Source organism: Patiria miniata, unplaced genomic scaffold, assembly GCF_015706575.1.
Source record: "Patiria miniata isolate m_02_andy unplaced genomic scaffold, ASM1570657v1 HiC_scaffold_2, whole genome shotgun sequence".
Taxonomy (NCBI): Eukaryota; Metazoa; Echinodermata; class Asteroidea; order Valvatida; family Asterinidae; genus Patiria; species Patiria miniata.
The window spans coordinates 11,714,138-11,729,128 of NW_024037058.1; the positions used below are offsets into that span (position 1 = coordinate 11,714,138).

Sequence of the window (14,991 nt, forward strand, 5' to 3'; positions counted from 1 at the left end):
ATGCTCAGATTTGGGAACCCTAATTTTATGGATTTCAGCGAGAACTCTCTATTAAGACTATTTTGCTTATATAACTTTTATTCATGAGGATATATCGGCGGATTTAGGCCTACTATTTTACCGGTACGGTGTGCACCTGTACCCCTAGGTTCACAGATTTATGGGGAAATATGTTATTTTCATATGGTGAGGCTAGGTACTAATAACAGACCGACCATAGCCTTGTCCGAAATGAAGTGTGCCCATAGGAATGTTCTTTCAGATAATGGTATGGTCTTTCAGATAAGGTATTACAAATTTGCACTTTTTTTTATTTCTGGATGGAATTTGTGTTTATAAATCAAAAATGTGAACAAGTTTATGGGGAAAATAATATTTCAGTTTGATGAGGCTGCTGGGCAGTGGGCACTAATAATGCCGAACCGATTTAGCCTTATCCAAAATAAAATGTGCCCATAGGAATGGTATTTCAGATAGTGTGCTAAAATGTGCAAGTGTTTTGTTTATTTCTGGGGCCGGGGGAATTTTTGTTTTAAAGGTAGAACACGATTAAAACTTTGTACAAGTTTTAATGGAAAGATTTAGCCTTTTCCAAAATAAAGTGTGTCCAGTGGTATGGCATTTCACATGATGTACTAAAAACTTGCACTTTGTTTATTTCTGGGGAAGTTTTTGTTTTAAAGGAACGTGTTGATAAAAACTGTGCACATGCAGGGAAATATCCGAAAATATCGATCCCCCTTTGGTGCATGTATTTTAGATTTAATGAGATCGAGGCCAGCTTGAGCCAGATTCCATTCTCCATGGATCAGTGGAGGTTTTAGTCTGGTCTCTAGACTTCGCACTAGGTAAAGCAATCGAATGGTTCTGTTGACCTATCTAATAAATGTTCCAATTGAAACGTGTGAACGATCAAGAAATCGAGAAGCCACGTGAAGTTGAATCTACTTTTGTTGTTGTGGTATAGTATTATTATTAGTATCAATTATAAACTTTACAAGCCCACAACGTATATTTCCACTCTCCTCTAGGTGAATGGCAGATGCAATGTATTACTAACATGACAAAGGAAGAAATGTTGCAACCTGACGCCACTTACGTGTAGGCCTACGTGATTGCTTGCTTGCGTACAAAAAGTCAATAGGCCTACTCCAATAGTCACTGATCAGTGATCAGGATAGGCCTAGTCATCATGCTAGTGGAGATTTACTCCTAGAACTACGAGGCTCCACTCGGAGCCTCATAGTTCTAGGAGTAAGTGGAGATGAGTCAAGACAATTTTCTAAGTGCACAATTTTGTACCATGGACATAATGGAGGAATTGTACATTGTTGAATTTCCGGAAACAGGACAACTTGTACGCGAACCAACTCTTACGCGAGACAACTCGTACGCGGATTACTCAACTCGTACGCGAGACAACTCGTACGCCAGCCAACTCGTACACAAGACAACTTGTACGCGGGCCAACTCGTACGCGAATCAACTCGTACGCCAGCTAACTCGTACGCGGACCGAAATAAACAAATTTAAATTGAACGATGTTTACGATCGCCTAAAGTTTACCCCAAAACACATGCCATAGTTAACGATTTATCACAGTACGATTGTGTAACTGAATGACTGTGATTGTAGCCATATGTTTTTTCAACAATTTAAATTAATAAATGCCACGATGTACATGTGTACAAGTTCAAAAGTTTCAATGATACGAAAAAACATGATCCATTTTAATTGCGACCGATGTGTAGTGCAATGCCGTGGCATGCGCTTCCAACCACGCAGCTAGTGTGGAGAATTTTGTCAAGACATACAACGATTTGATTTACACATAGCGCGGGGCGAATGTCAGACAAGTCTACCGTTGAGACAACTCGACTCGGGACAAGCAGGCCTGGGGACAAGTCGACCGTTGAGACAACTCGACCGTTAAGACAAGTCGACCGTTGAGACAACTCGACTCGGGATAACTCGACCGTTGAGACAGCTCAACTTAATGGAAATGTATACACGTGGAGCGGAAAAAGTTGCATAAATCTGTGGCAAGACCAGTCCTGGGCGCGGGGCGGGCATACTCGATGCACAGAGGGCGCTCCGATCCGGTGGCCGTCGCGTCGGGCCGGCGCGCCCCGCCCGCAAGGACCGGGCCCAGCCCGGCATGCGGGCATGTTGAATGGCGCGGCAAGTGGGCGCACAGGCCCGGCACAAACGATGTCACCGTGCACGGTACGGCCACATTGACCGACCGGGGATGGGATAAGTGGGCGCACAAGCCCGGCAAAAACGATTGTACATAGCTCCCAAAACGGCGATCAGCCGCCGTCAAAATCCCTGGTTCTATCCCCAAAACTAGGCTCAAAAACATGCGAGTCGACTTGTCTTTCCATTTATCGCACATACGGTCAAGTTTCTCAACGGTTGAGTTGTCTCAACGATCGACTTGTCCCGAGTCGAGTTGTCTCAACGGTCGACTTGTCTGACCCCCCGCGGGGCCACTATAGCAATGTATTGTTGGAAGTCTACAAATGCAGCGGACATACGATTTAAATTCTCACTAGCGTACGGTGTGAGCAAGGATCGGACATCGACAGTGTGCGAGTAGTCCGGGAAAACAAATCATAACTTTCTTTTTATGAGCAAAAAAAGCTGATATAAAAATAAACTAATTGGGACCACTCAGTAACATTAAATTATCCCCTTAACTTCAGAAAAAAAGAATGTGCCGGACAACTGACCGACCCTAATTTCCTACACGCCCGAACCTATGGTTTCAGTAAAATCCCTTGTGCCACGGCTGCTAGTCTATCACGCGTACGAGTTGGCTCGCGTACAAGTTGGTCCGTGTACGAGTTGTGATGCGTACGAGTTGGTTGCGTACGAGTTGGCTCGTGTGAATTTCCTTACAAATCCACGCAAAACGTCGAAATGGTTGATCCATAACTCTGAAATTCTTTAGGACCATTGACATTTAGATCATGGGCCAACTTTTTGGGGGGGAAATCTGAGTTTTTACTCACCAGCCTTGCGTCTCCGATCCGACAAATGCATGGGTCATGTTCATGTGTGTGTTTACGTACGTTGCTAGTGCACTGATCTTCGCGTGACCTCAGCAGGTAAATCCCTTCCTATCCCACACCGATTTCCTGAAAGCTGGATCTACCCCCTGATGCTCGTACAAACAAGACAAAAAATTGAAAGTTGTTCATGACGATACAAGTATTTGTTTTCCTTTTGTATTGTTAGAAGCAACAGTCTGAAGCATGGCAGAGAGGCAGTCCATAAAGCGAGATCGTTCTGAGGAAGACGGGGCGTCAGAAGCAGAGGCTAAGTCGGGGCAGAGTGGTGGAAACCCGGCAAGCAAACGAGTCAGAGTTACAGAGGATCCGGAGCGCAAAGGATCACCTGTAGCTGACTCAACAACCACTAGCGTCCTTGATGATGAGGTGGTTCTCAGAGAAGAATCGGTAGCTGGAGATGGCCAAGCATCTTCTCTGCACACGAATAAGTCTGAGCCTGACGAACATGTACAAGAAGGGGAAGATCATCCAAGTAGCACCAGTGGGAATCAGGCACATGCATCAAACAAGATCTGGACTGGCACCGGTTGCAGTGTAGGAGATTCTATGTCTGCTGAGAACTGCCATCCGATGATCCAAAGCTACGGACATTGTGAGACTTCTGAGGCTGTGGCTAGATTACCAGTTGAGGGAGACCAAAGTGGTGGACCATGTTTAGGATCCAGCAAGAGTACAGCTGAATATGGTACAGAGAGACCCATGGAGGTTGCAGGTAGTAGCAGGCTCATCGATGCTCAGAGTGATGCACAAGCTCCTGTCTCCTCTAGGGATAGCATGAGCCCAGTCGTCAGGGATCCAGGACCTGAAGGAACCTCACAACCTCTCCAGGAAGTCTCTTGTGAAGGGGACTCTGCTGAAACTGTGGATGGACAAGGGGATGCTGATAATGTCCAGGCAGACACTGCCACTGAGAAAGAACCACTGAAGGGTCTGCGGGAGACTGATGTGGGCATTGTGGAATACATCAGCAAGCACAAAGGCTTCCATGGGGTCATCAAGCATAGGTTTGTAACTTGTTTGCATCCTGAGAACCATAATGATTAATACAAAACTTTTGCTAGCGCAAGCCTACCCTTAATGAATGAACACTTCCTGGCTGTCATTCTAACAATACACGCTGACCAATCATTTTACAACTTTTGGTCAGGCAACCACAGCAACTCAGTTAAACTCTATAAAAAGCATTGTGAGAAATATACCAAAGATGGGGGGGGGGTGAGGTGGACTCATGGCCAGTACAGGAATGGCCTGTACCTTATATACATGTAGGACTAGATTTTTCATGCAAATTGAACTTTGAAGTCAAACAAATTGAATTAGCTCTCGTTGTTCAGAGCTGGCCATTCATGCACTGGTGTTGGTAGCTGAATGCATCAAGTGCACCAGTTCTTTTCCACTTGATGCACTGAGTTGCATCTGGAATGGTAAGAATTAAGATAAATAACATCACTTTCCAGAACACCAACAGACATTTTCCATAACTCTCAAGTTGCTGAACTACCGGTAACTTATTACATGATACAAAAGTGGGCAATTTGACGTTGCATGTACGTTTAGACTCAGCAGCCTTCATGCTGTGCCTCACTGCATGTACATACATGTAGGAGTGACAGCTCCTTAATCTTTCCCCTGCTGTTTGTTCTCTATGTCCTCATGGATGTTTGCATTTTTCATTGACAGACATGTTGGTTTTATTTTTCCCAAAGGTATCAGGACTTTCTTGTGAATGAAGTGAACCAGGAAGGCCAAATAGTACATCTGACAGACATGTCATGCCCAGATCCTAAAGTAAAAGTAAGCCTTTCCTTCATCTACACATGCCGATCCAGCCGCACTTTCATGGATGAACAGGTGTACATGTATATGTACATGTATGTACTATGTGATGTGATAAAATGCAGAGCACTTGCATCATGTTGTGTAGACCTCAACATGTAGATTGTGACGGATTGACAGGTGTTGATTGACAGGTGCCTTGGCAGGGCGATGACAATCTTGATCTATAGTGCTGTAGATGAGGTACATACATGTACATGTACAGGTACTTGGTCACGGGTCCTCACACGTCTGTAACAAGTGAAGCACAAGTCATAAAGTCCCAAGTCAACTCATACAGTGTGTAAAGTACTCAGGTTTTTTTTTTTTGCAAAGGCAATTCTTTGTTATTGTTCATCTAAGTTGTCTGTGACTTGACTATTGGCTTGACTTGTGATTTAATTGTGATGCATGTATCTATCACAAGTGCATGTACCTTGACTACATGTACATTGTGTTGGATTAAGACTACTGAAGAGCAGCGTCATATGAACAGATAAAACTCAGACAACATTTCTGATGATTTTCAGACCACAGACATGACAGACTCAGTTCTGTTCCAGGATGCCTTTTTTTATGGTCTGTTTCTCATTATTACCATTGTGTATTTTCATGACAGCATAATTTTGAAAACACGTATTAATAGCATCACATTTGTTTTGTTTTGCTTTTTTTCTTCACGAACTGCAGATTCCCATCAATGCAGATGAAGTTCTATCGGCTCATGATCAGCAAAGATTACGGGAATTAGTAGAAACAACTGACAAGAAGGCCTCCCACTGCATAGAGGTATCGATGGCATGCTTGCACTCTCAGAAAATGTTAAAAAATTTTAATATACAAATACAGCATGGTTTGAGGGGAAGAAGTGGGAATTACTGGTCCTGAGGTGAAGGTCAGCTTGACTACCTCCCGACGCGAAGCAGAGGGAGGTAGTCAAGCTGACCTACACCGAGGGACCAGTATTTCTAACTACTTTCCAGAAATAAACCATGCTGTGTTTGTTTTACTACACCTCATAATTATTTAGTAGCCTCACTGCCATGTCGATAATGGCCTTCCTAGATTTTGCATCATTATTCAGCACAATTGAAGTTCTTCGTCACAGTATGAAATAGTCTGGTGCCAACACTCTTTAAAGTGTTTTTACTGCAGCAGTAACAAGGATAACAACAACAGACTGGTTCTGTAAAGATTACATGCCATAGACTAAGAGGCGGGTACCAGAGGGAACTTTTGGTGCTTGCAGAAAAAATTACCGCACGGCAGCGAGCTGGATACTCACCGGGATGACGTCACCTGGGCGCGTATCAATTTTACTTCCCGGACGCGCAGCGGAATCGGCCAATGATGCGCTCCAATTTAATCATGAATATTTATGAGGTGTAGTAATATACACTACTTAGAGTGCTTCATATTTATTTCGTAAACTAAATAATTTTGGAAGGAGAACAATGGCCCCTTTCACTTGCAGTTCCAACATACATTCTTTGAATGATCATATTTTTTTATTTATTTAAAGTTCTTATGGAGAAGGGGGTTGGGTGGGGGGTGTCTTGAAAGTGGTTTGGGGTGGGGAGAGATAGAATGCTATCACAGATTATAAATAATACTGCATTTGTGGAACTTTCCCCAGTCCAAGGCTTGAAGATGGATACATACCATGCCTCTGCTGGATTTGGGCTCATGTGAAAACTTAATTTTCTATTTTTAAATTTATGTCAGTGATACTGAAGTATACATCAACATGTACACCCTTTACTACACAAGACAGTCCTTTGAATGCGGGATTTACAATATTTTGCAATTTCCTTTAATAGTTTACCAATTTTAATAAATAGTGGTTTTTAAATTGGTACATTTGAACATGTATACACACATTCTATTCTAGCCTTTAATACAATGTAAATAAATGTCCCACTACGTAAAACCGAGTGCGCACCATGCATGATTTATGGAGTCAAAACAAAACATTTTAGTTATCTTTTAGCTGTCTGGTTTACAGGTTCAAGATTATGACAAGGAAAAGCGGCGGAAAGTCCATGAGCTCATCAGGCAGGACTATGAGACTCTAGAGAGCTGCACGCTGGATGGCAATGGCAAAAAGGTCATCAAGGTCACCAAGATCACTCGTGGAGGTAAGGCTGCATCAGAATGAAATGGCTACGGCTTGCGAAAACACTTGCTTATGAAAGCAGCCGAAGCCACTTCATACATGCATAGACATCAGGCAACTTCCCATAGGCTCATGTGTAATTTCATGCCGTAGCCAAGTAATTTGGACACGGTGTTAGTGTTTATGCTGTAGGCCGTAGTCATGTACATGTATCGTTTCGGTTTGCAGTAACACCATGTGGTAATAACTACTGCTTAGAAGATATTAGTTCTGAAAAGAACTTGTCCTGCTTATCATCAACTTTGCTAAGTAGTTTTTTGTTCTGTGCTCCTTGCATCGGCATCTGTGCACCTGCACCTGCATCTGTGCACCTGCACTTGCATCTGTACACCTCAGGCACCTGCATGAACACTCTACAGACTTGTTAGTGGCTGCAGTCTCCTGACGATGACTAGAGCAGGCTATTCGAAACGTTGACGATGACTAGAGCAGGCTAGTCGAAACGTTGAGACCAAAGACAAGTTCGTTTAGAACTTACAGCAGGACTGTTCTTAACAGAACAAAAAACTACTTAGCAAAGTTGATAATAAGCAGGACAAGTTCTTTTCAGAACTAATATCTTCTAAGCAGTAGTTATTACCACATGGTGTTACCGCAAACCGAAACGATACCGATACCCCACCATGCGAAGCCTCAAATCTTATATCATGTACATGTAATTTGGACACGGACTATTAAGACTGTCCTTTGACATACACAGAATATATCGTACAATTGGTGTGTGACCCCCAAAGGAACTGTCTGTGTGGGACATACCACATGTGTACAGTTTGCGTGAGTATAGCAAAAAGTAGGTCCGATGACTCATTTCATTCTGAAATTTTCAGCAGCCACTAACAAATCTGTAGAGTGTTCATGCAGGTGCCTGAGGTGTACAGATGCAAGTGCAGGTGCACAGATGCAAGTGCAGGTGCACAGATGCCGATACAAGGTGCACAGATGTTGGTACAAGGTGTGCAGGTGTCAGGTGTTCAGCGGTAGTGTTATGCTCATTAGTAGTCTCTGTCACCTTCATGTGGTCTTGGCCCCAGGCTGGATTTGGATTTATTTCCCTAATACATCCTGTTCCTAGCATGGTAAAGCCACCCTGGCAGTAGCTATTAACCAGATCAATCAAATCTAGTCTTGGGAACTTTGGCACCGCTGTTAAGAAAATTCTGAGCATTCAATTTTCATCTATAACACATCCTGGTATACATGTACCGGTAGGTACCTACCGATTTACATCGACATTTAAAGAAAAAAAACAACCTGTGGTGTCACATGAGTTGTGACGACGTCATCATCATGGTGCCACTTCAGTTATCACCTATAACCCATCCCTGTCTATGCACATACAAAGTTTCAACCCAATGGGACTTGCTCTTCCGAAGATATACATGTAGGGCCCCGGAAATGCAGGTATATTTTGGTGTCACATGACACACAATGACGTCGTCAGTTTATCAAGCATTAACGTTTGCCTGTACCCGTTTATTTTATCCTGCTCGTACATTGTTCAAGGATAATAGAGATACAGTGTTTTACAAGAAGCTACGTACCAAGGAGCTGCATGTGCTAGCACCTTCCCTTTGACCAGGTTTTGTTTTAGATTAAAAAAAAGAAAGGTTTATATTTTTTTCACGCTAGTCAGTAAAGACTATGGGGTGTCAAACAGAACCAGCAAAGGTTTGTTGGATCTTGGATAGGATTTCTCCTAAATACATGTACTCCATATTAGTTGGCCAGCAAAAATGTGGAAAAGTTCTCTAGAAAATAATTCATGGCATTTATTGGTAGTAGCTGGCATCCATGCTAGATCAATTCTTTTTAGAACATCATAATCATAATACGTGTACGTGACCAAAATGCGCATCAACTCTTAATACAGCGCGCGCTATATATACGTGTACGTGTAGAACGTTTGTATCATACACGGCCATCTTCGAGAGACCGGGGCGAATTGGTCAATATGCAAAGTCTGCTGTGTGACGTGTGTATGGATATCCGCTATCCAGTCTTTATATAGAGATCAGTGGACACACCCTGAGACTTATCATGGAATATGAATACTGCCCTCAGTTGATCAGATGAGGAAATGGATTTGGTGCAGTCAGATGACACAGTTTTTGGAATGTGCTCAATAAGTCTATTATGACCATTATATTTGGTAAAAAAAATCGGAGAATATATACAGTTTTTCTGTCAGTTGAATGAGCACATAATATTACGTAGTTATTTGTTGGACATGTTAGATAAGGACATTAAATGGAAAATTTACATGTAACCACAGATCAAAGGATAGCATTACTGTATGCATTTCTTTCTATATAGTGTGCACTCATGTAATTACATGTACATGTAACACTTGAACAGTATAAATAATACTCTTTTTCAATTTGGCTATTGTACATGTAGGAAAATGAGGGGTTGACTGTTAAACATATCGTCGGCTGCACCACGAACCGACGTATCGCATTTTTTTGTGTTTCGAGAAAAAAACGATTTAAAGTTGGTCATTATTTTGTAGGCTCATTCCATATACTCCCTGTGTAAGAATTCAAACTGTTTCGTTTTTGCGAGTAAATTATAGATTGAACTTTATTGTATGCAATCTGTGTGCATCTGAGTTCCTTTTTTGAGAAATTCAGTTCCAGAGTTATTTGTCATTTCGTGAAACAGATTTTTATCATGTTTATTCTATGTCATACAACGCGCTTAATAATGGCCGTGTGCCAGATACGGAGATACGTCGGTTCGTGAAACGCTAAATTCCAATTTTTCAAGTCAACGCGCCTTTGTGACGTCATAGCACTATGAGAATTAGCGTGTAAAGTGGCGTATCGGGATACGCCACTTCGTGGTGCAGCATTTTTCATTTTTTAGAGATACGCCACACAGTCTAATTAGTAATTAGCGTTCTTAGTTAATTAGAACTCCGATCGGAATAAAACTTTCTGAGAATGAGCACTTTGATGAAATAATAACGTTAATGACAAAAACTCAATTTGGCAAAAAATCGAGATACGCCGGTTCGTGGTGCGACCGACGATATGTACCATGAGTCAATGTATGTATACATGTTGCAAATATTTGAAAGAAAAACAAACAAAAACCAAACAAACAAACCAGACATTTACAGTATGTATGCTGGTACCTGTACCTTTACATATGCACATAAAACTCATACCAGTTCTCACATCTCTGTATATGTACCTGTACACATACCGGTATCTGTACATGAAAAGCATTTAGCCATAAGAGCCAGAAACAGTTCTTCTCATGCAATTAGTCATAGGAATCCTTGACCTTTTAAGTATGACTGAGAAACAAGTATGCACTTTTCATCAAACGGGCTTTGCATAATACGTGCATCTTATAGCCTATCGCAGTATACTTATTTAAAAGTTCTTACTGCAATGTTGTACTCAACAACTCAAGTCTTAATTATAAAAAAGCTCTTCCACTTCAGTGTGTCTTGTCCACAATTATGTTTGCTCTCCAGTTCACGTTCACTTTTCATGTGAACGTGGTGATATCAAACACTGACTAGTCAAGTCACAGACTCCCGTGTTGGAATTTACCCAATAGTTTTCTCCATGGTCGATTTAAACCAGAGATGGTCAAAATTTTTCATTTTATTACAAGTACCGGTATTATGGTCATCAATTCGTAATATTTTCAATTTATAAGCAGACACAAAATTTTGTGAAGTATTACAGTACACTACATGAATCAAGTTAAACGTATTCTCTACACAACAGTACAAGTTGTTCCTTCAAAGGCTGAGACAAAATGTACAGTGTATGTACCTGCATCTTAAAAATAAATAAATAAAGAGCCATGAATATATATGAGGCCCTTGAGAATTTTAAGCCTGTGGTCTTCAGATGTACCGTGCCGTACCGTCCATTTGCAGTTTTTATTACACATTTCAGAGTTAAACAGGGCCACTCCAACAGGACCAAGCCCTCGCCACAATTCATCTAAAAGTCAACCGCACATGTCGCAAGTCATCCAGTTGCAAGTCAAGTATCAATCAATTCAAATGAGTTCAGACAATGGCATTCTGTTTGTCATTGTTTGTCCAATACTTGTGACCGGAAGAAGCGTATCAAATTTGACATGTGATTTATGGTACTTTCAACCGTACTTGTGATTTGGATTGCGATTGTCTTAATCTATCTGCATGGGCGTCGCGAGGGGGGGGGGGCAAGGGGGGGGGGCACCCCCCCTGGAAAAGCAAGAAAAAAGAAAAAAGAAAAGAAAAGAAAAAGAGGCGCAAAGACAAAGTGGTGTAAATTTAATGAGTTGGGGGGGGGGGGCAAAATATCCCTGCCCCCGTCTAAAACTGATAAATCGAGAATGTGTTGAGAAATACAATCATTTTTTGGCCAAAATTTTTTTTTGCCCCCCTCTAGAAAAAATCCTGGCGACGCCCATGTCTATCTGTGAATTGAAGAAAAAAAATACCTTAACTCTCCTACCAACATACATTCTGTGCCAAGTAGTCCTTTCAGTCCAAATCAATCAAGTGACTGTTTTCAACAGTTAAGAATTCCTAGCCTACATAAAGCAATTTTATTGACTGGCCGTGACTGTTTATGCAACTCGATGCAGGTTTGCTTTGGATGTGGGTAATCGATAAAGCCAGCTGTGCCCACAACTTGCCTGCTTTGTCTGATCATGTTCTGTTGACTGAGTGTGACAAGTCACTACAGTGTTTGCTTGATATGATCTGACTGCTGGTGACTAGCCTGTGTTAAAGGTATAGCAGGGGCAGTGGATGGTAATTTTGACCGTCTGTGACTGTAGCTGGAGGGTTAAGTTTGAAAACGCACTACTATTTGCTCAATACGGTTTCAAAAAGGAAACTTTGTGAGTTTTTACAATTTATTGACATAACTCATTGGTTGTACAACAGAGTAGGGTTGAGAATACAGCGTACACATACAATGTGCACATTGCTGTGAGGTTGCTTGGTACCAGTGTTGTAGTCGAGACCGGATAGTCCGAGACCGAGACCAAGACCGAGACCTGAAGTTGCGAGACCAAGACCAAGACCGAGACCAGCCCCTTCAAGGCGGACCGAGACCGAGACCGAAATGGTCCGAGACCGAGACCGAGACCGAGACCGCGGATAATAAATAACAATAATCTAAATAAAAAAACAAGTCACTAATTACAGCTGAACAGTCTGTCCTTGAGATGATGATGTTGATGGGGATGTGAAGGAAGTGATTGAAAGCTAGGAATCACTTGTACCTGCTTAATTGTGTCATGCGAGTGCTCTTCATGTTTGCTTCATACCATAAATTACAACATGGCAACATATTTTGTTATTGTCAAAATCAATTAAAAAAAGAGAAACAACCTAATTTAAAGAAGGCGAAAACCTCATTTGATGAACTCGATATATTTTTTTTATAATATGCTTTTTTAAAAGCATATTTTTTTAAATATAATATTGTTTAACTACTATAAAGTGTCAATCTGATGAAGAAACTCTAACTTAGGAGCATGGCAATTTGTACTAGTTTTTTGCGATGTTGAAACTTGACAAAAGTAAAAAGTTAAAGGTGGATGTTTCATCTGTTATAGGAACTAAACTAAACTGTTACAGGACCCTAAACTCCACAGCCACCCCTTGGTTTCAGCAATGACTACTAACAGATATTTAAAAGCAGCTTTAATTTTACATTGGACCTCCTTGTAAACCTGATGAAAAAATAATTTGGAGCAAGAAAATATTGATTTATTTTTTAAAATTTCAGTCATGGAATATAGACTTGTACATGTAGACCCAAAAATTGAGAGGTGGTCGCCAGAGAGGCCTGGCTTAGGCTGAAATGTAATGCCACTTTATTTGTGTATAATGTCAATACCATTACATATACTATAGAAGATTGATGAACCATATTTGCCTGATCTATCTTCTGTTAATCTGCCCGCCGTCATCATCACCTATTTGAGAATGAGGCCGACACAATAGAAGGGCGCTGTCACAAACTGAATGTGGTGGGCGAGATGTACTTTAAGGATTCATGGCTGCGTGCGCACGCCTATTTGTGTTTTGTACCAGCGTATCACCCGCATCGGCTACTATGCCGGGCGATAATACTTGAATATTTTAGTAATTTACAAGTACAACATATTGCCAATATTTCACTCTTGGTTATTGTGATGGCCGTAAACAGCTTTTAGCGATTAATGGAACAAAAGTCTTCTCGACTCATGCAAACGCAACTGACATTTAGAAAGGAGACGAGGCTGGCAAATAGACTCTATTTTTGTGTGACTACGGCAGTAGCTCAACATGTTTATCACAGATGAAAAGATGAAAACATGGCAAGTCAAAAATAAAGTGACAGTATGATAAAAAAAGAAAAAAAGAAATGGCACCCTCCATATTTAAAAAAAAAATATATAATTTGGATAAAGAACATGTTATTGAGTAGTAACTCTGAAAATTTGCATTCTCTATTCCCAAGTCGTGCCTATTTTAATAAAGAGGTCACAAAATTCAGCTGTCCACCACTAATAGCAGTTTAACGGTCTACGAATTGATGAATATCCATTAATAAATATAATGAAAAAAAAAAACACGTTTTCCCGCCTCCACGAATATAGTAAAAATTGAAAAGGAAAATAGAAAAAAAATCACCAATATTTCTGGGGAAAAAAAGTTTAATTGTTTCCCATATTCAAAACAAAAAATCTGACGTAAAAATTATGCTTCAATTTTGATTCATAAGATTTTAATCTCAGTTGTATTTGGAATCAATGAGGATGGCTATAAAGTGCTTGTTTCAACAAACCATCCCACAGTAAAAACAAGAAACAAGAAAAGGAGCAATGGTTGTTGGACTATGCCTCACTCACTAGAAAGTGAAGAGAGACATGTCTATCATCATTACACTGCAGTCACATTTGCCCTCAACTGATTCCCTACTTTATCCTAAACTGGGGCCGGGGCGAAATCCGCCCCCTCACTTTTTGGCTGGTCTCGACTCGAGACCAGCCAAAATATCGAGACCAAAGGGGACCGAGACCAAGACCGAGACCACAGCTCCCGAGACCGAGACCGAGACCGAGACCAGCAAAAAGTGGTCTCGAGACCGAGACCGAGACCGGTCTCGAGACCTACAGCACTGCTTGGTACAGCACACCATCTCAAAATTCAGAAGGTACATGTATTTTGGGAACAGATTGAAACACTCTAGTTCTGTTGTGAAGCTACATTTGTACCTTGACAAAAGAAATATCTTTTTCACTGCAATTTGGACCGAAATACTGCAGTGTTTATAGAAATGTACATTTACGTATACATTAAGCTTGCATGATACGTTAACCTTAACTAAGAATTTCTTAAAACTGTTATGATTTCACGTAATTTGTTGACTTTATATACACAAAAACTCAAACCACATAAAAAATACATTTGTATGCATTTTTATATCGTAATTACAGATTAATTACAGTGTTGACTGTTACAGTTTTCACTTAATTTTGTTGACTTTATACATGTGCACAAAAACTCAACATAGACAAACATATCTTTTAATGCATTTTTATATTGTAATTACAGATTAATTACAGTTCACCGAAAAACTTTGTTGACTTTACACACAATGTTCATACATGTACAGAAAAACGCAAAGCACAGAAAAAAATACATTAATTATTATGCATTTCTATAAACATACTAATGACTACTGCAGCAAATTGCACTGATAACACATGTACATTTACATCATGTACATGTTCAATAAATTGACTGAATATCTACAATGTACGCTTTGGATTCAATTAATGTATTTACTCAAATAATTAAGAAAACGTAGTTTTTTTGTTTACTTTTTATCCCACTCATGTTAAAACTAGCGGCTACAACTGTATACAGCATTTCAAGAGAAGAATGTCTTGACCTCAGTTTTACCACAG

General features: G+C 40.6%; 1 protein-coding gene across 2 annotated transcripts in view; it reads left to right on the top strand.

Moving 5' to 3' along the window:
- The first annotated feature begins 835 nt into the window (after nt 1-835).
- LOC119726517 (pseudouridylate synthase 7 homolog) overlaps nt 836-14,991 on the top strand; it is a 76,621-nt gene continuing 62,465 nt past the window's right edge. Inside the window, exons 1-5 of one of the 2 annotated variants that reach the window (XM_038198239.1) lie at nt 836-961; nt 3,244-4,081; nt 4,784-4,871; nt 5,583-5,681; nt 6,883-7,030. In XM_038198239.1, coding sequence (XP_038054167.1) covers nt 3,261-4,081; nt 4,784-4,871; nt 5,583-5,681; nt 6,883-7,030 — 1,156 coding nt within the window. In that variant the 5' untranslated portion in view covers nt 836-961; nt 3,244-3,260. The remainder of the gene's footprint in view (nt 962-3,243; nt 4,082-4,783; nt 4,872-5,582; nt 5,682-6,882; nt 7,031-14,991) is intronic. The other variant, XM_038198240.1, reaches the window with a different exon arrangement.